The sequence below is a fragment of the Brachionichthys hirsutus genome, unplaced genomic scaffold (genome assembly GCF_040956055.1).
Source record: "Brachionichthys hirsutus isolate HB-005 unplaced genomic scaffold, CSIRO-AGI_Bhir_v1 contig_1409, whole genome shotgun sequence".
NCBI lineage: Eukaryota > Metazoa > Chordata > Actinopteri > Lophiiformes > Brachionichthyidae > Brachionichthys > Brachionichthys hirsutus.
Genome location: NW_027180350.1, coordinates 337,515 through 361,352, shown reverse-complemented (window position 1 = coordinate 361,352; position 23,838 = coordinate 337,515). Strand labels below are relative to the sequence as shown.

The following is a 23,838-nucleotide window of genomic DNA, read 5'->3' as shown; positions in this document are numbered from 1 at the left end:
CACCAGCGAGAAGAACGAGACTGAGGGTTATTCCGGCTGTTATTCCGGCTGTTCTGTTTTTGGGGCCGCATATTGTGGCGTACGTGGATGTGTTTGGTGCTCAGACGCTGACCTTCAGGTAACACCTGGTTTTTTACTGTTGGTATTTTTTTATAAAACCATTTTTGTTTTTATATGGTATAATTTATCGGTGGGGCACCGATAACTCGGAGGGGGGGAGGAATGTAACCGGATGATTGGCTTGGTTGCCCAGACCTTCCTTGCTGGGGGAGGTAATTAGGCAGGCAGGTGTGGGAGGGAGCACCTGTAGCTCATTTGCCACTGATGAGGGGGGGATAATGGGGGCTTCCCCTCTCTCGTTCCCGGCCTCACGCTTTCTTTATTTGCCTCTCCTCTTTTACTAGCCTTAGTGTTTATTTTGTTTGAGACCCGCGGTTATTAGTTTGATAGCTTCCTTTGTTTTAAAGTATTGTATAGTGTTTAAAAGGGAAGCCTATTTTAGGGTGTCAAATAAATCGTGTCAACTAATGCCGTGCTTGTATTCCCTGTGAGCGGACCTGTGGTTGGGAAACCCTCTAGGTCCAGATACATGTGAACCTTGATTGAGCCACACGTGACCTACAGAGCATAGCCTTTCTATGAATCAATCTGATGTCTGTAGTCATTTTTCTATACCGGGTCCGTTCAGACCCTAAAACCACCAATGTAACTTTTTTTCTAGAAGACATTCAGAACATGCTAAAATGGTAAACACTAGTGTTTTTGTGTTTAAATAGCCACCATGAGCACATACTATAAGCCTTGTTCCGATTAAAAAATGTTTGACGCCATTAATTGCATTTTACTTTCTTGAAACGGGTCCGTTCGGGCCCTAACACCACAAAAGGGTTAAATGTTTTAGACCTTCACAATAGTCAGATTTACATACTCATGGTAGAACAGCAAAGGGCCTTGAGTTTTAGGAGTGTGGTTGATGTATTATTTCCAAAGATTCCACGGTTCTGCATCCGACACATTTACACACGTTCAACCATTCTTTAATACGGAAGAAAATAGAACAAGTAAAGTCGTACAAATCCCTTTGCAAGATGGAAATAAGGAACATAAAGCGACACAGGAATCAGATTCCACACATTTGCTTCGTTTGTAAGAGAAGGCATCAGACCAACTGTCAGACAAGGAAAATGAAGCTGTGCAGCCTTTAGTCGCCTCGACAGACGGTTTGGGGTCGTATCGCTTTAGCCAAGGGATTGTCAGAGGATTGCACAGATTCAAACGGAAAAAACACAAAGTAGTAGTCAAACTGAAAAATGTACAAGTATTCCTAAGAATTTTAACAAAACTGATTCAGAGAAGAGGAACATTAAAACCAGGGCGAGCGGTGGAGTGCGTCGTGTTCCTTTCTCTGCTGCCGTGAAGCAGGCAGGCCCAGCGGAGGTTAGGGATGATGTGAAACTGATTTCAGACCTTAACCATAGCAGACCTATTTATTTGTATTTTCTTTTTCTTTGGGGGGGGGCAACCTCTGATAAATCCAACACAATTTGCAAGGAGAGTCCCAGCTTGTGCGTACTAATACACCTACTTCTACCTTAAGTGTTTTATTTTTCTTCCTTGACAAAGATACTCTTCTACTTCCTCCTATAGCTAATGACACTGTATGCCATCACGGCAGCGAGGGCCACCAGCGCAGCGCCGCCGTAAAGCAGCACTGGGAGCTCCGATTCCGGTTCCTGCCGCACCGGCGGCTCCTCTCCTCGGGATTCTCGGGGAGCCTCAGGAACAGGGGGTCCAGCTTGTAAGGGCTCCAGCACTGCCACGGTCTCTGGTTCTGGTTCTGGCTCTGGCTGGGGAGGCACTGAAATGGGCTCTGGCTCTGGCTTTGAGACATCTTCCGACTCTGCTGGTGCTGCTACGGCTTCCTTGGCAAGCGATGGGGGTGTCATTTCAGCAGGCACTGGGGCAGGGACTGGTTCTTCTGGCTCAGGCTCCGATTTGAACGCGGGAACAGGTAAAGGTGCTTCAGGTTCTGGATCAGAGGGAGGGGGTGCAGATGCTTCTGGGACTGGCAGAAGCAGCTCTGGTTCTGATGAGATGAGGGAAGACTCTGCTGACGGGACTACAGGCGCCTCTATAACAAATGCCTCCTCTAATGAGAGCAGGGAGGCTGGGGTTGCGGAGTCGTCCTCAGTTGGCCCCGGAACGAGAGGAATCAGGTCCCTAAACTCTTCCCTGAGCTCAGCCAGCTCACTCTCGGTACCCAAAACGCTCATCATGCTTTCTTCTATTGCCCCAACTTCGCCGCCTTCTTCGAGCAGCTCCGCCTCCTCACGCCCGACATGGACAATGTCCGAGTTTGAAGAGTTGTTCTCACTGCGTTCCTCAGCCAGAGCAGCGCCCTCGTTGCTGTCCAGGCTCTTGACGTCCTCGGGGTCCATCAGACCAACCTGTGCCCAAGACTCGTGGCCGGCAAGAGAGACGGGAAAGCTTTCCGTCTGCCAGGAGCTCTGCTCACTGCCGTCGTCTGCAGTGCAGAGAAGTGGCGAGGGTGGGCTGCAGCGGTCCGGATGCTGCTCTCCAGAGAGGATGTATATGTCGTTGCTGTCTTCAGCGATGGTTACACATCGGTCTTCTTCGGACCCAAGGCTGAATATTGCACTCTATGGGACACAGATAGAGATTTGTGAGCAAAATGCATACAATAAAAATGTGATGATGATGATGATGATGATGGCTGAACTTTGAGACGTTAAATGAAGAACTGCTGGGGAGACGGTCTTCTCAAACTGGGCTGTACATATTTTTAAACTTGGTGCAACATGAATAGAGAAAACAAATGAAAAGCTATTTTGTGCTCTAAAAAGAGTAAAGAAAAAAAAAAAACCTCTCTTCAATGCATGTGATCAGGAAACACTGCAGCTGCTGGGCGACAGACGGTGAAGGGGAGCGCTTGGTTTTAGCTCCGTGGCGAGGAGCTGGAAATAACCTTGTGTAAAATAAAGTTTTACAGTACACAAATAAAATTAAATAAAGAGTCTAGTGATGAAAAGGTAGGTAACAAGGTGGTTTATATTTTGTTGTCACTTTAGTTTGATAGGTTTTATATACTCCATTTTAAATGGGCTTGAAAATAATATTGGTCGCTTCTTGCTCACAAACCTTCAAAACAAAGTGCAGTAAAACGCATCACAGACAACCCTGATGACGTCACTGTAACCTGCTTTAAGCGAGGCTCGACTGCCACCTAGTGGAATAGAGCTGCCAACCATCGAGCAATAAGGTCATCTGCAAAGCTCCTATTATATAACAGATGATATAAAGTCATGAAGGGTTACATGGTAGCAGCACCATCAGCTCACTTTGCTTCGTGGTGGGATGCAGAACAAACAGTGTGAGGCTGTAACTAAAGGCCAGTGAGCACAATAACAAATATGTACCGACGTGCTCCGTGTCTGGAGGGTGTCGGCAGGATTACAGGAGGTTACGATAGCAGCAGAAACCAAATGTTTTTATAGGCAGATAGAAATTACAGGAAAAATATTTCTACGGAATTGCATAAAAATAATCTGTCAGCACTATACGAAGAAAAATCTGTGTGTAAATGAATGCAGCAAATAGAGAGAATTACTGCTGAATCCCTGGATTGAGTGTTGCACTTACTTTACATAAGAAGCAAATATACTGCAGCAAAGTAACAACACAGACCTTCACTGCAATTATTAGAGAAATATAAAGTTAGACAGAAATATACACACAAATATATAAATATTGTTTTGGGTAACTCAACCAGCTCACATCAACAAGCTGACTCAGGTACCCGTCTGCTGCTAGAAGTGACAAGCTGTTCCCGCAGTTCTTATCAAAGCATCTTTTCCTCCCTTCTGTGTCATTCTCATCCAACTTAACGACAGTCGGAACGCCAGAAAACACACAAGGTCCCATTTGAGTAAATGAAAATACATCTTGGTCTTTTTATTATGTCTGCTGGCCAAATCTGCTCCATCAGCATACAGTATGTAAACTACTACTGACCTACATCAACATTATATTTAAATGAATATTTAAATATTCCCCCCAAGGACACTGCAATGACAGTTTCATCCTGCCAGGCAGGGAAGAGATTAACTGTAACGGCATTTCATAGTTATCTAACATTCACTTTCTCCTTAAGCTGATTTGCATGCAAGAACAAGAGTTTCACCAAACCCATAACCTGCAGGCTCCCCCTGACAGAAGGGCAGCGTTGTCATGGTATTCAAGATAAACGCTAATCAATCCTTCTGCACATCAAGTCCAGGTTTCTTCTTCTATCTGGTTCTCACATATGTTGCATCTCAACTGAAATCAAACCTCAAAAAGGACGTTAGATTTAAGAGAAGATTATTCACCCAAGAACTGGATGGAGTCACTTTCGTTGCTGGGAACAAGAATGAGCGCCAGCCAATGAGCTATTTCTTACAGATTTTACAAGTCTAACTCTCAAGCAGGACAGTTTTCATGCCACAACCTTTCTGTCTGAAAGTGAAACTGATGGATAAACAATATTGTTTTGCATCAGTGATGTAACAAGGGGAAAAAAATGAAAAGAATTTCACCCGATTGGTAAATCCCATCTGAATCTGTTGTTTCTCCCGTCGTCCTCCAGCGTCCTGACGCTGTGAATCCGATACCAACTCCTCCAGTCCTCAGCTGTCGTATGTTTAACAGATTCTCCACCCTCCGTCGCCTGAAGACAATCCCTCACTGCAAGAATCGCCCTCCTGCTCTAGAGCCGCGTGTCGGTCCCTCTCACACGACCTTCCACCGCATGCAAGGAACGTCCGCCCTCCCCATCATCGGAGGGCGGAGCAACGCACACTGCCCCAAACATTTTGGGAAGCAACAATAGCTGCCATCTTTTGGGGCTGGTTACAAGTTAGCGCTACATTTGTAGAAAAGAAACCGTTAACCCCTCAGTTTACTCGCATACCTCCTCCTGAGGCGGTATGCGAATTTGGATTATTCTCCAAATTCAGCATTTCAATCAGTGATGTAATAAGTGAGGACCTAACGTGTTCACGGAATCTGACAACGTTGGGGAAATTCCATTTTCAGTCAGTCTGCTGTTTGCGTGCAGGTTCATAATCCGTCAACTCCAGTCTCCCGTCAGTACAGCAGAACAGTGATGCATGGACGCATTTCACCCTGGGGGGGGGGCTTATATAACACACAGGACCAGCGTTACACTGTGCAGCGTTGCATGCAAGGCCAGCGCGGAACCTTCGCAGCGTCTAAAATCATCATCATCATCACCGCAGCAGCAAGTCAGTAACCTAGAGGAGCTGATTTATTACTTTTATATTATTTTACTACCAAACATGAGAGTAAAACAATGCAGTTCTTCATTGCGTCTTGCTCAAAGGTCCGGTGCAATTCCATCACACTCATAAAGTCTGTAATATGAAGTGACCATTGTGCACGCTCAGTTCTCACTGGAGGACAACCGTCTGACCGACAAGAGCATGCCATAATCCAAACAGACAGATGGGGGGGGGGCTGTGAACAAACTCAGATTATCCAGAGAGGTTTGATATCATCTTCAAATAAAATTATCTGTAAGCATCAACTTTGTGGTATAAGTCTAATTTTAGAATTGGTTTCAAAGCACACGCCTGTTGGTTCAGATCGTTCATTCACCCCCGCCTCGCCTCCTTGTTCCCTGGCTGCGTTCTCGTCTGCTGCTTTTTGTTCGTGCCAGATGAAGCGTACGTAACATAATAATCCTTATTGTATTCTGATGGAAGCAACAACGGCTTTGTGAGAGTTCCATAAAACACGATGCTTCGTTCAGGCTGCGGTCGCACTGATGTCCTGGAAGAGAAGACATCAGTCTTAATCTGTAAATGTAAGATCTTTTATTTCAACACAAACAACCACCAGAAAGAGTAGAATACGAAATCTAAAGTGACAAATATGATAAAGAACCATCTTTCTGCTCCTCCATTATCCGTTTGTGCCTTCACGGTTCATAGAAAGAGCCGATTGCACGATAACAAAACTCAAAGGGGAGAAAGTATTTACATGCAAACATGTCAGCACTGATGAGACCTGGGAACACTTCCTCCATTAAGAGCTTGCCACTATTGCACGGTCACACACTTGCAAGGTCTCGACGCTCCAACGTGAAAAGTAAAACATGTTTACCTCGGCGAGTCGTCCTGCTCTCCGTTGAACAGACAAACCTCAAATCACAGAATGGCGCGGGTAGACCGGAGGTAGCCGTCTGAGGAGGCCGTGCTCACAAGCAGCCGTCAAACTAGTGGAGATTTCACTTTCCACTCTCTTTCTCTCACCCCCTCCTTCATATGCCCCCCCCCCCCCCCTTTCCCATCGCTGATCCTGACCCGGCCCCCAGCCGACCCATTCTCCGTGACGTAACCCAGAGCAATTATGGCTCTTTTTTCATTCACTAGCTATCGCACGAAACCAGGAAGAGCATCACGGTTATGAAATAACGGTGACCAGAGTGGTGGCTTACACGTCATGTGACCAGCGTGATGACCTCATTGAAATGGGGCCATCTGCGGGAGCAGCGCTCCATTTATTACAGCTCTGGGGTAAATAGTCACACACTTGCTTTTACCTCCGAGCAACTTCAAAATCATTTTGTTGAAATAAAGTCTCAGTTATTTCTACTGTCATGTTTGCATTGACCACTGACTATACTGCGAGCATCTAGTTCGTATCATGGTTATTGGTTTGTATTTTAGATTTGGCTCATATAGCCTAATACAAATGTATTTTGAAATAAATGTGTAAATTAAGATGGCTATTAGGAAGTATGCCGTCTCCTGTGAGGTTTAAACTACACTACGAAGTGCACTGGAAGGATACTGATGCCCTCATCTGGTTATTTTGAGGTTTGTGGTCATCTCCTGTTAGATTTCGTTCCATCTTCCAACACACAAACGACCCCGGCACACAGTTTAGTTCTTCATCCAACAAAGAAGCCGAGTGAACAGATGAGTCGCTGCCTATGATTATACAAATAACTAAGAAACTTATCCCTCAAAATTATTAATTAACTTCAGTTAGCGTTTTTTTTCTTTTCTTTTCATACCTCAAAAACATATAAAGAGATCTTGAAGTTTTGTGGAGATAGATATTTTTTTATTTTGTAGAATTAAAAGTATGATTAAAATTCTAAAGGCATGTTTTCAAGGTAAGAGTCATATTATGACTATTATGGGACTGGTGACAGTAAGAGGACTCGCTAACGACAGCGTCATTGCATTCTAATCTCATCCTCATCTAACTCAAACTTCTATTAAAAACAAAATTAGTTTTCGACATCCAGGCGATTCAAAAATTAGACATCAGAACATGCATGGAATATTTTTTTGCCACCATGTGCGTAGAGACTCACCCATCCCCCTTGCTGGATGATGTAGCCCGCTTCATCCTCCTCCAGGAGGCGCACCCCCAGGTGTAGCAGCGCAGTGAGGGGCTGGCCCTCGCTTTGTAAAGCCTGCAACAGCACCAACGGTACCAACACCTGGGAGAGAGCGCAGAGCAGATGCAACATGTCCTTGTGCCGAGTCCTAAATCAGGTCTTTGAGCGTCAAAAATAATATAATTAAAACACACTTTACTCCAGCCTCCCTGTGTGTGTGTTGAGAGATCCATCGTTGTGCGTCTAAATGTGTGGTAGTCCAGAGGCCTGAAACAGACACACAAAATCATGCGTGATAAACATGAAGTGTGCACTATTTGTCAGAATGCTGCAAACTGACCCTGTGAGGAGTGTGTGTACGGCTGCTGCTAGGTGTGTGTCCAGATCTCTGGCCACCCCGTCTCCCACTGCAGCAAGGTGGTCCTCAATAGAGGTCTCCGGATTGGTTGGATTGAACACCAGCGACGGGTGTCGGTTAGATCCCGTTGTGGAAAAGGCTGGAAACAACACAGACGCAGGAAAGAGAAATATATCGCACGTGGAGTGAAGACCGTCCAGGTTGGCCCCGAGGAAACCCTGCACGGCTCACGTTGACAAATATTGATCTCCTGACGATGCCTTCGCACAAACAGACCAACGTGATGCAAAGAACGCTGGATAATGTAAAGAATAAAAGAAAGTTCTGAATATGGCTTCCCTTTCTCTTCAGAGTAATGTTCAATAGCAATAGAATAGTTCAAATGTGAACCAATAGAGAACTGAATTTCACTGGCATTTTAAACATTTTACAGAGGGTAACCCTAAGACGCGCACGCGTGTGTGTGTGTGTGTGTGTGTGTGTGTGTCCACTTACAGGCAGTGATTTCATCTTCAAGCCGTCGCAGCTCTTCCTTTATCTGCCCTTTTATCATTGTAATCTTCTCTCTCTCATCCTGGGAACCTCCTGACGGCGATAAAAACACGACGTGTAAAGCCACAGCCAGAATCCTAATAAAGCATCACACGCTTTTCTCAACACATTTAGGCGCTTGTAAAGCATTTTGTGATTAAGATGTTCATCTGCACCTTTATCTACGTTTACAACAATTAAATGTGTCAGGAAACTTTATTAGGTACAAATGTTTGTCAGCAGATTTACGACCAGCTCATGCTTTGTGAATCACAACACCAATAAAAAAAAACTATTTGCGCAACAAATGAGCTACGCGTGTCCATCAATCCTAACGTCCGACAGAAGGGGACACGTCGGCAGGCCACGGTGCAGCTGTCGTAATATTCATTCAATTCCATTGAAGGAAAAAGAGAAAAAGACACATCCTCATTCGTCTACGATTTAGCACCCGACCGGAAATGATTTCATTTCATGTTTTCATGGTGAAAAACGAACTTAGACATTATCGTAACAGGAACAGAAGAGAGGCCCACTCCCTCATTCCGTGTCCAGCAGCGCGCACGTGAACGCCCCCGAGGACCGTGTGGATTTTTGCAGGGATCGTTGCTGTTTTAACGCTAAGCCAGACAGCTAGCCGGCCAACTATTTTACTTTGGTTCGCCGGCGTGTGAGTGATCCTACGCAGATTGCGCATGACAGACTGTCAGACATTGGAAGGGCTCGAGCGGAAAGCAGGGATCAGCCACTCCTCGGCCATTCTTCACCCAGTCAAAGCAAGCGCGCAACAATAAAACGGACAGGAAATGGAGAGGACACCCCCGTCTCTTTCTTAGCACGCTGTGCCAAAGATATCAGTGCACATCGTAAGAGCCACGAAATGTTGTTGGCTGGTATGGGATGCGGATTCACACAACTGCACACAACACACGTGTGTAAATAACTGTAGGTTAAAAACGGTTCGTAAATATTCCACTGCATGCGTGTTTTTACGTTAGACACAAGAGCAGTACAAAAGACATTTTCAGGACAAGCAATGGCTACTTTAGAAATACTGGAAGGACTGTAGTCCAGTTTAGAGTACCAAATTACATATATATACACACAAAGGACTACACCCACATAATTATGGTTCTAAACTAATGTCCGAAAAGGTCGAACCATACGAGAGCACTGCTGGCAGCAAGCGTACGCCACCCAGAATGTTACCGTCGCGCTTGCACGCGTGCGCGACTCCATTTTTGTGCTGCGTGTGACGTTTGCCACGACACGCGTCAGACAGTACAAACCACGCCTTCACCGCTTATACAGAATAAAAATAAATCCAGCAGGTTGTGCTAAACTAACATAACAATGAGAAGAAAGGGCTTTCTCCTGACCTGGAGTCTGTGACCTATTGACGGGAAGCATTCCCAGGTAGCTGAGCACAATGAATTTGGTTTCATAATGGAAGTCCTCAGGCACAGTGACGGCGGTGATGGAGGCAGAAGGGGCGGAACCTGAGGTAGCCATCGAACCGACCAGCGTCAGACGCTCAGGCGCATAAGCTCTTCTGGTCAAAGCGGGACGTCTCACCTGAAGAACAACCAAAGGAGCTTGTTTATCTCGCAGTCCAGACAATTCTGGTGAAATTTTGATGAACAGAATTTAAGGAAATCTAATAAGACTCTTGGGGGGAAAAGTCGTGATGACATATTAAACTACAAAGAGGTGTTGGTCATAAAGCAAAGTCATCACAGGCACACATCACGTCAGGTGGCCACTGGCCCATCTGGCAAAGGGACGGTAAACAAACAAACAAAACTATTTCTAGTGTCATATTTTTTTGTCGCCTCCCTAAACAAATTTCGTTTAAACTCTTTTTTTTTTTTTTTAAATGAAGCAACTTTCGCGAGAATCACTGGCTAGCAAATTAAATCCGAGTTTATCAGTCCACATCAAGGGGGCCGGTGACGCCAATGCGAACTTTGAGTGAGATTGATCGTCAAGCTTACCAAACAAATTGACTTCCGGCTCTACTTGTCAAAATAAAACCTCTTTCCGACTTGACAAAGCAAGCGTCAGCTACACGTTACAAAGTTCAAATAAAAAAAAAATTATGACCATTACAGTCGCAGGAACTCAATTAAATAGTTGTCACAATTCATTTTCTAAAATGAAAACGGGCTACAAAATACTCCGATGTTGTCCCCGCTCGGGGGTGAATTCATAACCAGACTAGTCTTCCTCGTGAAATAATTAGCTGACGTTAAAACAACACGCCTGCTCCACTGAAAAAGTAGGCAGACAAGCTGTCACTGCAACATTTCAGCACACGCTGGAGCTATAAACATAAGCTAGCTTGATATTACACCTTTATGTAGCATCCCGGCTAAACACACCCCAATTGGATTCTAAGTTAAACGTGGCTGGAGTCCATTTCTTACCGTCCTTGGTCCAAAGGCAAAACAGGTGTTGACAAACGTCAAGTTGATTGAAATATGCGCCACAGACCCCGGCTGGCAGCAGTAGCTCTAGTAGCAAGCGTGCTTCTGATGCTAAACAGGCTAGCGAGAATACAACCACTTCCGGTTGCGACCTTCAAAATAAATGTAGCATTCAGCTCCAAATAGTTAATTTAAATAGTAAGGGGTTATGTGAAAGTATTTGCCCCTGCAGGTTGTCCTACTCTTTTCTGCACCCGTCATGGAACATGCCTGCAGGTAAAGCCATTTAGCCATTAGCTCTGTGTTGTTAAAGGCCCCGACAGCGGGTTCGCGGGTTTGTTAGCAGGATTTGAGTTTTAAATGTTTTGTTATTTTTCTTCTCAGAAGAAAGGGCATTGTGTTGTTGGTTTAAACTGAGCTCTGACTGAGTTGTAGATTAAATTTCCTTTTGAGGGAGTCCTTTCTGTTGAATCTTTGATGATCTATAAATGAACCGTTGACATTTTGACTGCTTGTCTCTTGAGTCTTGTTTCGGCAGCACGGTGTCAGTGTAGAGCAATTAAAGTTGCCTCACAGCAAGAAGGTCACAGGTTCAAATCTGGCTTGCGGCCTTTCTGTGAGGAGTTTGAATGTCCTAACCCTAACCCCGTGTCTGCGTGGGTTCTCTCAGAGTTCTCCTGCTTGCTACCACAATCAAAAACATGCAAATTAGGTGCATTGGTCGGGGGTGTCAAACTCGAATTCACGGTGGGCCGAAATGTAAAATTAATCAAAGCCACGGGCTAACATTGAATAAATGAACCTTTTAATACAGACCCAAACAAGTTTTGCTTTAACATTGTATATGGAACAAGCAACGCTTTTGTAATTTAATAGTGAAGACATGCAAAATCAAATGGTGATAGAGCTGAAAATGAAGTATTTAGAGCACTAAAGGAAGTTTGACACATTTAGCTGGAGGGGTTACTTAAAAGAGTAATCGTTTTAACAGTGGGCAAACAATGGATTGTAGATTCTACAAAGGCAGAACTTACTAATTAATCATTTATGGCTATAATTCTTTGACACAGGTCATATTAAATGTGTTTTTGAACACTGGGCAAAAAGGGTTTGAGCTTTTTATATAAAGCTAGGGAGAAAGGGGAGAAAGACTGATCTCAAGTTCATCCATCGAGTGCAGCGGCTCGATCTGGGAGGTCGTTGTCTGCAAACATTTGAATTACAAAACCTCTTGTTTTCCAACTGCTGGTTCATTCTGAGTTCCATTTCCATCCATTTCATTTTCCTGCAATCGGACTTTAGTCTCACCAGCAGCCTCGAGTGCATCATGGGAAACATCCCATTTTAAGTCCATACATATGGTTTAATTACTTATTTAATTTGCTATGTCCTTGCAAAATGTTCTCCTTTCAATTGTTCAGGGAAATGTGTTGTTCTACAGCCTGATTGATAAAGTAGTCAAAGCTACAAAGTCACCAAAGATATTCACGTACTTCTTCTACAATTTTTGGACTATAGTCTAAAATGACTATAAACAACAAACCAAAGAAATACATTTCAATGAGAAACCTCAGAGTTTTTGAGACATCTTTATTTACAGCATGTAAATAAGCAGTTTCTTCTTGCTGTGCATTTTGGCGCCACCTAGTGGACTCAGTTATATCAGATGGCAGCCAAGACGAGATGCCATGCTTTCCACAAAGGTCTAAAAAAATAGAACTGTCCTCCCCGAATACCAAATCAAGGTTTCTTAACCGATTTAAAAATGCTTAATTAACTCAACAATGCTTTATTCAAGGCTTTAACTGCATTTTATGTAAATATTGTTGACACGTCAGTTGAAGCAACCTCTTATTTGGGAGGGGAATGGAGGTGTAATTAAGAAGTAAACAAGGCCTTAGGCTTTCCACAAATGATTTAAGACACTAGAAAGATGTCAGGACTACGAGACGGTGACCCAGTAGTCTAACCTGTGGCCATTAAGCAGGAAGTGAGGCATGTGTGTTATATCGTACACTAGTAGGGATTAAAGCATTACCATCAGATTAGCAAATGACTTTAGTTTCTCTGCCAGGTGGCACCTCCTTGTCCAGCAAAGGAATCTAAGATTACAGCTTGACCTCACAGTTTGAACTTGAGGAATGCATAACCGGTTAGGCAGAAGGAGATCAAGCTCCTTTTTCCAGGGAGACGTATCAAACATTCAACTGATTGGCATTTAACATCAAGCCAAATGCACGCTTCGGGTTTTGCCATCAAACATTTTCAAATATTAGTGTTTAAAAAAAATTTGCTGTGTAATTTTTTACGACACACCAAATGGTGTGTAGGCATTTTAGGTAATAGCCTCAAACATGCAGAAGCACTTTTCTCAACCTTTATAGAAAAGTGAATGTGATAGACCCGGACGTATTGCAGAGAGCACAAAATATTACCCAGAGAACTGGAGACGCACACCCTCAGATTAGTTGCCCATGCACAGGACTCATTTTAACCCACTGAACCCTGCTGACAGCATGCAGAACCCCAGAGAAGCATGATTAGTGTGAACCTGGAAGTCCACATGTTAGTAAATATAGCATATTAATATAGCATCTCCATTTGTTTAGTTGTGGTATTTCCGCTCTCTCTGAATCCACTCGGTCATCATTCAACGAGGGTTGGGATGACAAAGCAGCCACCACAGTTATAAAACTTTATGTCAGCAAACCTAGAACCGCCTCCCCTACCCCAAGAAAGTAGACACCCTGTGCAATCCCAAAAAGAGGAGCGATGACCAAAGCACGGCACACTGCACCTTTCAGGAAAGCTGTTGGGCCCTCCCGCGTCATGATGCGCCTGCAAAAAGAAAATATCACAGGACATGATGCATGATCACGTTTATAGGCAAGCAAAAATGTTGTATTGCAGACTGAAAGTCGTACCGGGTGCAGTCAACGATTCCTCTGTACGAGTCCTCACCCTCGCCTTTTTGCAAGGTCTGCAGACGAGTCTTAATGACTGTACGGGGTTTTGAAACACAGAATGTGGCGTCGTTACAACTCAGAGCTGACGTCGGCTAAAGCAAACTGCAGCCGCTGTGGCCACAGGACACAATGACAGTCACAGCCTTGCAGCCGATCACTAACATGCCGTAGAATAAAGACCAGCAGTAACGTCACACAATGTGTCTGAATATTATCTTATACTGACACCAAGTGAGGCTGAATCAGTCAAATCTTTATTGGTTCACTGAACTGAGCGATCGTGTTTTGTATTGGTCACCAATGGTTTGTGTTGTTCCATAATCACTGAGTTGCTTTGAATATTTAATTAAAGGACCAAACCCTGACAGAAACATTGCGGCACTGGGTGTCTATTTTCCACCTGCTTCTATTGTGGCTGCTAAACTCTCCATCCTTACCCCACCTCCTCTCCTATCATCTTTCCTTTTCTCTATCCCCCCCCCACTCACCATCCAGCGGCGTTACAGCCACAGCTGCCACCGAGCCGGCAACGCATCCCGCCACAAACGACTGCCAAAACGGCGCCTTGTCTTGCACTTTCCCCGCTCCTTCCTGGCCTAGCGCGTTTAGGTTGGCAAACAGTGGGAAGTAGATCATTGAGAAGGGGACATCCCTGAAAGATGAAATGATATGGAGCGGTTACATGTTAGAAATAGGATGAATTGAAAAACATGAAGCATTATTAAGTCATAGAAGGTCCTATTCAATAGCTACATAGCAGTCAGACTGACGGAATCTACTGATTGTTGTTGATTGGAAGAAGAGTCAGGAAATTCATCATATGAATTACGCAATGCGAAACCAGCTAATTAAAGCAGTGATGATGGAGACGAGTGAAAGGAGAGGCCAATGAAGTTAAAAACATGGAGTGTGTGTGTGTGTGTGTGAGAAACCTCATTAAGGTGGCTCCTGCCCCTCTATAGAGACCCGCCAGTCCACGAGTCTTCAGAAGGTCTGCGGTGATGCGAGTGGCTGAGGGCCGAGGTGAAGGACTCGGTCGCACCGGGGCGGGTGCCACTAATGGTGGAGCTGGAGCAGCAGGAGTTGGAGCAGGCCTCTGAGCAGCTGGTGGTCAAACACAGACTGTCGCAGGTTAGACAGCAAAACACGTGTAGTCGTCATTTCCTCCCTGGATAGTATTCTTCAAGATATTTGGAGATTACATCTTTTAGCATCCTTTTGAAACACTGTAACGGTATGTGTACAAATAAAGAAAAAAACTCAAACTCAAGGCATAAAAATCCAATTAACCAACTCACCGAGCCTTCCTGCGTCCTGCAGCTGGATCTTAAGCATCTCCATGGGAGTGGTGACCACCACCTGACAGGTCCCAGCCCCACACCCTGCCAGCACTTCCCCCCACAGGGGCAAATGCCTGGAAACACGATGTTTAAGAGTATTCTCTGTCTCCGAGTGAATCACTGAAGAGCAGCAATCAAATTACCCATCCTTGGATAGCTTCTGTCTGAAAACGTCATTGGCAGCCAGCTTGATGGCTTTTTCCGGCGTGACAAGAGTGAGGTTCACCGCCGCTCCTGGAAAACACAAACAAGGTGGTGACAGTGGTAAATCTGACTTTCCACTGAGGCGCACAAGTAGAACCATCCTACGGCAGCAGTTTATGGCTAAACTGTGGGCTGGTAGCAATACAGTCTGGTTATTAAGATCAAAAGATTAAAGGCCCGCAGGAGAAACAACAGTAATGGTAGCTGGATTAAGTTTATAGTAAAGCGCACTTGTTTGTGACGGGGATGAGAAATGAGAATACCTCTGTAGCATCCAAAATAGCCCTCTGAGCGAATCGTCTTCGTCAGGCAGTCCAGCCTTTAAAGACAAGAATTAAAATTAAAACCTTTTTTTTTTCTGTGTAAACAGAATCTGCCATAAACATGCATATATATAAATATATATTTTCATTAAATCTACGGACATACATGAATAACAATGAAATACTGTTCTGCTTCCTTCATTAGATTCATCACCTTTTACAGAGATGCACTGTAATGTCACAAAAGCACACTGAACAGCATTCATGAACGGAATGAGCCGTTTTGTGGAAAATCTCTTTTTCTTCAAGTTTGAGAAAGAGCATAAACCGCGAGTTTGGCCTTGAGGGGAATAAGTTACCCACACTATTTTTCCATTGCTGACTCACGGTGGAAAACCTCAGTCTGAAACACAGGATGGGTCCGCCCAAATCAGACATCTGGATTGGTGCCCACCAGATGTGTGCAATTAAGAGTTCTGTGTATTTTGAGCACACAACCTTTTTCTTTTTACATCTGAGATTTACATTTGATTGTGCTAAAGTAATTAAAAAAATATTATAAAGCCCTCTAATGCTAACACTAATGTATTTCAAATGACAACGATGAATGCTACCAATAATTGTAAATCACAAGCCCGTCACAATGCTGTGAAAGCACTGCAGATACTTCTAATATGACCTAATGAGTGACTTTTATTATTTTTACAAACTGACAAAAGCAGACACCAAATAAGGGATGAGTGGGTGTAGCTGTGCTGCCCCCCCCCCCCCCCCCCCTCTGGGATTCAGTGTGAGTCACTAAGTTCTGTGATATACAAAATAATCAGACTTTGTTATAGCTCAAGTTAGAGCGTCATTTAAATCATGATTTAAATGGATGATTTATGTACGAAGGACTTTCAACGGAAACAAGACCGCAAGGGCTTTTTTGAAATGCTCCTCTTAGACAGGATGTTTGACTTTATTTGTACTGTAATACATGCTACTGTGTGACTGTACTTGTACTCTAACATTCTATCTAATAAATATATTCATCATCAAGCACTTATTACACCTTTAAATCAGCAGAACATATTTTGCTTTAGACTTTTTTGATTTGGTTTGAATCGTTCTTGCATACTTTACATGCAGAAAAACATTTGACTGCCATTACCGAACCTTCAAGGCAAGGATACATTTAAAAGATTTTTGTCAATAACAGCAATTGTTTAAAAACAAAAACAAAACCATTCTGAGTTGTGAAGACTAAATCGTCATCATGTAAAAATGACTATTTTATGTGGCAGATCGAGGATGCCAGCAGGTTATCCCGGGTCAGGGGAGCCCAACTCACATTCCTTTGTACGCCAGGATGCCCTGCTGGTTCTGGAGGCGGGTCTTGGCCAGGTCAATAGGAAATACGCATGTCACACCAACGAGGCCTGCCACGCCCCCATTAATCAGCTTAGCGGGGAGGCTGTAGAGGGATCAGCAAAGACACGCACACACAGACCGATGAAAATGGGAAACATCCGTTCATGGAGAAAGATACAAATAAAGTGGGCAGTCAGCATTTAACAATCAGACGCACACAGGCAGGTAGTTCATGCTGACCTGCCCGCCGAGCTACTAAAACAAAGACACTTACTGAACTTCTTTCTCTGCCATCCTTCTTGTTTCTTGGCTCAAGGCCCTCTCCTCCTCCATAGCCCCTTCCTACTTGTCTTCCGTTTCCTCTTCCTCTTCTCGCTCACACTTTGGCATGCAGTCCACTGTTGTCACTGTTGTCTGTTGTCACCACCAACCCCCCTCTCTGACCTGGCCCACCAACAGCTCGCTCTTCTTCTGTTAATATGGCTGCACTGGACTGCCTGGCGCTTTCCTTCTCCTTGGAAATGTCGAGGTGGACGCCCTTTTTGCTGTTGTGGCCAAAACCACTAATGCTACGTCTTCTGGCCAGTTTTCCTTCTTGACTGTACCTCACACCAAAACACAATCTCTCCCCCACTGCTCAGGGGGGAGGAGGGACAGCGAGAGAGAGAGAGAGAGAGACAGAGAAAGCATGCAGTGGATGTGAAATAGATTATTCTTAAGTGAACCTTTGCTTTGCTGCTTTGTGAGGAGTGAGTATTGCTTTTCTGAAAGGCACTGTATAATTATAATGGCTTAATAACTATCATAACATTACAAGATTACCCTTTGGATGGACAAATGCACACCTTACATGAACAGTCAAGGACCTCTACAATCCACACACGAAGGACTGCTACAATGAGATGGAACATAGTGAGTTGCGCACGGCTAATAGAAAGGCGGTTCATATTTCTGTTCTTGCTTTTCTACATGTCCTGTTTTTTCCTTTTTTTCTTCCCCTTTCCTTCCTCACCCAAACTCCCTCTTGAATGCTATTCTAAATCTCTCTCTACGCCCATTCCACCTTTATTTTTTTACTGCTTTAAACCCTCACTCTATCCTTGCACGTCTCAGTAGAAGTAACCAGATTTTGCTTGGTTTATCCCATTTTTTAGATTCCTATTTTTTGTCCATTTACATTAGCTCAACTTTTTCCATCCATGTCTTCATCATAGTTTTTTTTCCCAGTGCGGGATCCTAGTCACATTCTACACATGCCTTTCAGTGAGCCTCATTCTGTGAAACTTGGCTCAGCTTCATTCACTCACAGTGGCGACCCTGCCAAAGCTCAAACAATCCAACCTTCAGCTCCCAGATCTCTGTTTCCCCTAAAATCTGCACTAGAATGCACTCGCTTACTGAGATCATGAAGCACAATCCCCTCAATGCTTTCAAAAGCCCTAAATTTCCTCCATCACATGAGACATAACACTGTGTGCGTGTGTGTGTGTGTGGGGGGGGGGGGGGGGGGGGGTCTTACCTCTGTCGGTGCATCCCACAGACAGGATCAGGCTGTCTACATTCCTTTCACTTTAACATTGCATGCAGCAGCGGTGGTGAAGCGAGAGCGATCTAAGAGAGTCAGCCGCCACTCAGGGGCCATTGCACAAACGGCAGCATTGTCCCGCTGCACAAGTCCCTCCCTCTGTCGGTGGACTCTGTGTGCACAGCCCCAGCAACACATCTCTACACTAACACAACTCAATACAAACTTATGCCTGTGGACCTGTTGTGACAACACACACACACACACAACATAGACACAGCAGGGATATTCATACACAATGGCAACGCAAGTGTGTCTTGTTTCCATGAAAATATACTATTCAACTTGATCTGCAGCCAAAGTGAAGGCTGGCCATCAGTAGTGAACTCACTGTTCAGCAGCCTCAGTATTACATAATACTTCCAGGCATGTTTAATTCTACAAACGTTCACAGCCTTACATCTGTTACCTAGGTAACAGAGTCTTAGCAACATGGTTCTCACTGTTTCGGACTTTTTAATCGTTTGAAATATGTAAAAGAGGCGTTAAATGGACACGACTTTTATGTAAGGATGCCAACAAAGACAACATGTCGCTACCACGACAACCAGCCATTGCCCCAAACCACTTTTTCATAAATATTGATTGAAGAATTGATTCTTCTTGACGGAAATAAGCTAGTAAGCCTATTGGTGATCATTTCTCTCATTGAGCTGGCTTTCATATTTAGATAGAGAGAAGTCAATCCCTTGGGAAGGCTCCCTCAGGGAAAATGAAGGATTTTTAAAAATTTGAGTAATTAGTTAGTCTACTGTTAAAATAAAAAGGTGGTCTTAGTCGTGAAAAAAGACAACTTATTATGACGTAGATACTCAAATATTCTCTGAGGTCCCTGATGTTCCCTGCATGTCAAGTTTAGGGGGTTTAAAAAATGTCTCTTGAATTTTTGTGCACTGAATAATAATAAAAAAAAGCTATAAAAATGTGGCATACATGTGTGAAAGATATCCTCTCTATGCTGCAGTTAAGATTCGAATCATCACTAATTCTTAAGCAGACATTGGTATGGTTTGTCTTATTACTAGCTTACAAAAAAAGCGAATAACAATAAGGTTTAAAGTAACTGTTGAATGGTGGTTGAAAGATCAGTTCAAGCAAAGGTGTAAAGTAAGCCATTGTGATATCTATTTAGAAGAGTTTAAACTGGACAAGAAGAAGAAGAGCTACTTTATTCATCCCTAGTGGGGATATCAAAAACTGTTAAAATTAGGGTTAGGTTAGGGTTACCATGCTCTGAGCAGTCAGGTAGGGTAGCTTTTGCAGTATGTGTTTCATTATAAACTCTCAAACTGGCCCCATAATTCGGTATCGAGATGGATCTACTGATTCGTCATGACAGTTTTCCTATTTCCTATTTCCACACCTGGGATTAAAAAAAAAAGCCTGAGCTTTTTTTCGACATCCATTTTAAATTTGTCTTTGCCGCATGTTTATTACACAGCCGCAATCCAGGACCAATCACATAGTTCAATAAATATTTCATAAAGACCTTCTGTTTGCTCTCCTTGCCTTTCAGACATCAAAGCAAATTACTAACGTTTTTTGCATTTATCTTTTCCACATGCTATCTCCAGGTAAGTTTTTATTTATTTATTTCAAGTCCATATTTAGGCCCGAGCGCCTATCCTAGGCGTAAGGGGCTATTGCTTTTGCAATGCAGAAGACGACAAGTTGACGAGTCAACCATTGGCATTCAACTTCGCCATGCTGTTGACAACGACTAACACTGGTCCAAGATTTTCGGATCAGGCTAGAGAACGGACGGGCCTGACGGGACACAAGTACACAAAATATCAGGCAAAAATAAAGAATACTGGTGGCACTATGAATATTATTTATTTGATCACATTCAGACTGGCCAGCGCAACATCTTCACCAGTGCATTTGAGTAGAATAGCTAAAAAGACAACTGCTTTTGCATCCTTTGTGTCTGAATGACACTACTGCCCACTGTTGTCAAAAACCATAACACGTCAAGTAATAGTTAACACATTAGTAAATAACTCAAAGCCATTTCGGCAGCATATATCATCATCAAAACAAATATTCACATATAATCAAACAATCAATCGGAAAATTCTCCTGCAATCGAAATAAAATAAGTACAAATAGTTTCATGTTGGCAGAGCTGTGACATCCTGTTCTTTAAATGTCTTGCAGATGTTTTTCCATTGTGAGAAATTACCAGACCCATTATAAGATTATGCCGATGAGTTTGTTTGTGGCAGTCCTTAAGATATAAATTAAATTATCAATTTAATAGATAACATTTCTTCAAGGCATTGCCTTTTCATTTTGGACACACTTCTTCAAGATTAAGATAATTACCGTTTCATTTCAAGGCTGTTCGTACTGAAAAAGCTTGAAGAGCCTAAACCGAATCATTACTCCAAGATAGAACTATTAGCAATATTCAGACAAGTAAATAACTGGAAGAATAAAGTGTAACATGTTTTAAAGAAAAGACCAACACCTACAACTTTCTCTTTTTTTTGTCGTCATGGAGGCATATGAATATAATTCAAAGGTACAGTTTGTATGCTGTTAAACAGTAAACAACAATTCCTAATAAAATAAAATCCTAACCTGTAATATCTTTCTGTGTACCGTAAATTCCGGATTATAAGCCGCTACTTTTTTCCTCAACTTTAAACACTGCGGCTTATGCAATGATGCGGCTAATTTATGCATTTCCAGAAATTACGGTATTCTATTTGTTTTCTGGAAGGATTAACCACAGGATTTTGATGTTGTTGCTGCTGTTTTGAGACATTTTACATTCACAGCTAAACACTATCCTGAGGGCAGATTGGTTCACTCAAATATAGTAACCTTCTATAGTTCAATGAATAGAGCAGAGAGAGATTGATGCTCATAGAATGTAGACAGTGCATGCATTTTCTAGATTTTGCCGGCGTCAAACTTGATCACGCAAGGGGCCAAAATTCAAACTATGTTGCAGGCCAAACAGTTTTTTTTTCCACTTATTGAACTCTCAGGTTCCTGCAATATTTTGACCTGAAAGGTTCAATTTGAAAAGATTACAACTACTTTTTCCTCAATAAAATAAATTTAGTAATTCTCCTGGGCTGTGAGTTTGACATGTGATTTATCCAGTCAGAAATTGTTTTAAGAGTTCATTTCTGCAAAGAGAATGGAAAGGCCTTCACACAATTTTGTTATGAATGAAGCACAGGCAGAAACCATAATAATTTATATGCCTTGTTTTACACATAGGATTCAAAAACATGTTTTTTTTTGCAGGCAGATTAACGGTGAGTAAAAATCAATTTATTTATGAATGGCGCATAAACCTCTTCATAATGTCTGGGCTTTTCAGATATAGTTGTCAGCGGTTTCCAGAGCATGAGCAGACCTGCTACCCCAACCGCAGTCTTCTTTACAAAGCTTAGAACTACATCTGAAACACAGGAGACAAATGTCAACAGCTGTCTTTATTTGGAATTAACAGCAACATTTGTTTCTTTTTTTTTTTAAACAAACCCCTTCTGCATCTTTTCACCTCCACCGGGTCACTCTGGGAAACACCGTCCGCAACATCAACACTGTAAAAGTAAAAAAACAACAATCAATCATTAATACATTCCCCAACACCATAATATCAGCAAATTGAAGACAAATTTGGGTAACTTCATTTAAGTTATATTTATTTGTGTTCACCTGCTCTGAAAATGTTCAGCCTTGTCCAACACATTTAGGACTGTTGAGTGAGTCAATGAACTCGAACACAGGTTCTGAAACTAAACAGCGTCTTAACAAGCTAGCGGTGCACCAGAATCACGAGCAGCTTCACTCAGCTCCACGCAGCATGGAAGAGCATCACTTCACGGAGCTTTCGGCTAACTAGCTACAACTTAACCGAGTACTGAAACCCTTGCGAACTTATTGACCGATTGCTGTCGTGCAGCTAACTTTCCAAGCTGCTATTTAAGCTAAGGACACACCTGTGTAACTCAGGGACAGTTCATTGAACGCATTAGCCATTAGCCCAAACATAATACAGCATAGCGACCGATTGAAGCGTTAACCGACCTCTGCTAGTTCCGTTTAGCCGGTCTGCTGTGGTTCTGCTGTGGTTCTGCTGTGGTTCTGTTGCTGCTGTTCCCCCGCTAACACGCCGGGTCGCTAACGTTACCTTTCCTGGGCCACTCGGTGGGATTTTGCCCATGAACGGGCTCAAATAGCGACGAAATCCCGTCAATTACCCATCCATACATCCCAGACACACACGATAAAATCCTAACGAACTCTTTGACGTGGGCCAGAACTATTCCAACAGCGATTAAACAAAATACTACGATCTCCGACACCGTCAGCAGCTGACTTAGCTTAGCTGCTAGCAGAACTGTACAGAAACGCGAAAGATCTGCGTCATTCTACGTGTCATTGACGGATCAGACGGCCATTGGTTGCTGAGCGCGTCAGTGACGGACCAGACGCCCATTGGCTGCTGAGCGGAGCGACGGATCAGACGCCCATTGGCTGCTGAGCGCGTCAGTGACGGACCAGACGCCCATTGGCTGCTGAGCGGAGAGACGGATCAGACGTCCATTGGCTGCTGAGCGCCTCAGTGACGGATCAGACTCCCATTGGCTGCTGCGCGGAGAGACGGATCAGACGCCCATTGGCTGCTGAGCGCGTCAGTGACGGGTCAGACGCCCATTGGGTGCTTAAAAACTGTTGAATCAGCATGATCAATTTGAACGAACTCCTCCTAGGGGGTACACCATCTAGAGACTTGGGGCATCAAAAGTTATCCAAATTATTTTTATACATTTTAATGTTTCTGTGCGGCAAAGCTCCAAACTTGAGGTAGAATTTTGATAGTTTTTGTACGCCAAAAATTGCGCCCGTTTGCACACACACACACACACTCCAATCAAAACCACATTTTAAACACTTATTGGACCCTTCCTACCTGGACACTTTAAAAGTGAAACTTTGAAAATCGGCCTTACAGCGCCCCCTACAGAACTATAATGAAATGATGCTCCAATATTTTTTACTTCCGTCAATTTGGTGTCAGTTTTTTTTCCTTCTATAATATCCATGCACTTCTCTTATATTGCGACAGGGGGAGAGCGTGTTTCGCGTATCGGCCAAACCTTTTCTCCGCGTTGTTATTGTTTACAAGATTTAAATGTAGCCGGATTTTTTTCTGAGAACGATAAACAAATCCTGCGGTGTTCATGATCTTTCGAAAACTGTTGTAACTAGAATTAAAGTAGTAATAAAGTAAAACATCAACAATTGGAAATTGGAAAATTAACGACGCCTTCACAGAACGAGCCACACATTGTGATTCTACACAAAACCACACATGAAACAAGCCCAGAAACTTCAAATTAATCGCCTCTTT

General features: G+C 43.3%; 2 protein-coding genes and 1 long non-coding RNA gene across 3 annotated transcripts; all 3 read right to left on the bottom strand.

The window, feature by feature from the left end:
- Positions 1-1,048: 1,048 nt before the first annotated feature.
- Positions 1,049-9,833, bottom strand: LOC137913886 (bcl-2-like protein 13). Its single transcript, XM_068757507.1, has 6 exons — positions 9,701-9,833; positions 8,286-8,375; positions 7,773-7,929; positions 7,627-7,699; positions 7,406-7,534; positions 1,049-2,660 (listed from the first exon to the last, which is right to left on the bottom strand). The coding sequence occupies exons 1-6, from the start codon at positions 9,831-9,833 to the stop codon at positions 1,632-1,634; spliced, it is 1,611 nt and encodes a 536-aa protein (XP_068613608.1). The 3' UTR covers positions 1,049-1,631.
- A 3,610-nt stretch (positions 9,834-13,443) lies between these two features.
- Positions 13,444-17,277, bottom strand: LOC137913889 (mitochondrial glutamate carrier 1-like). Its single transcript, XM_068757510.1, has 9 exons — positions 17,148-17,277; positions 16,854-16,976; positions 15,521-15,576; positions 15,197-15,287; positions 15,012-15,127; positions 14,646-14,817; positions 14,202-14,365; positions 13,672-13,747; positions 13,444-13,585 (listed from the first exon to the last, which is right to left on the bottom strand). The coding sequence occupies exons 1-9, from the start codon at positions 17,204-17,206 to the stop codon at positions 13,444-13,446; spliced, it is 999 nt and encodes a 332-aa protein (XP_068613611.1). The 5' UTR covers positions 17,207-17,277.
- Positions 17,278-20,277: 3,000 nt separating this feature from the next.
- Positions 20,278-22,809, bottom strand: LOC137913898 (uncharacterized). Its single transcript, XR_011106399.1, has 3 exons — positions 22,512-22,809; positions 21,963-22,024; positions 20,278-21,879 (listed from the first exon to the last, which is right to left on the bottom strand). It is a non-coding gene; the product is annotated as an uncharacterized lncRNA (long non-coding RNA).
- Between the last annotated feature and the right edge of the window lie 1,029 nt (positions 22,810-23,838).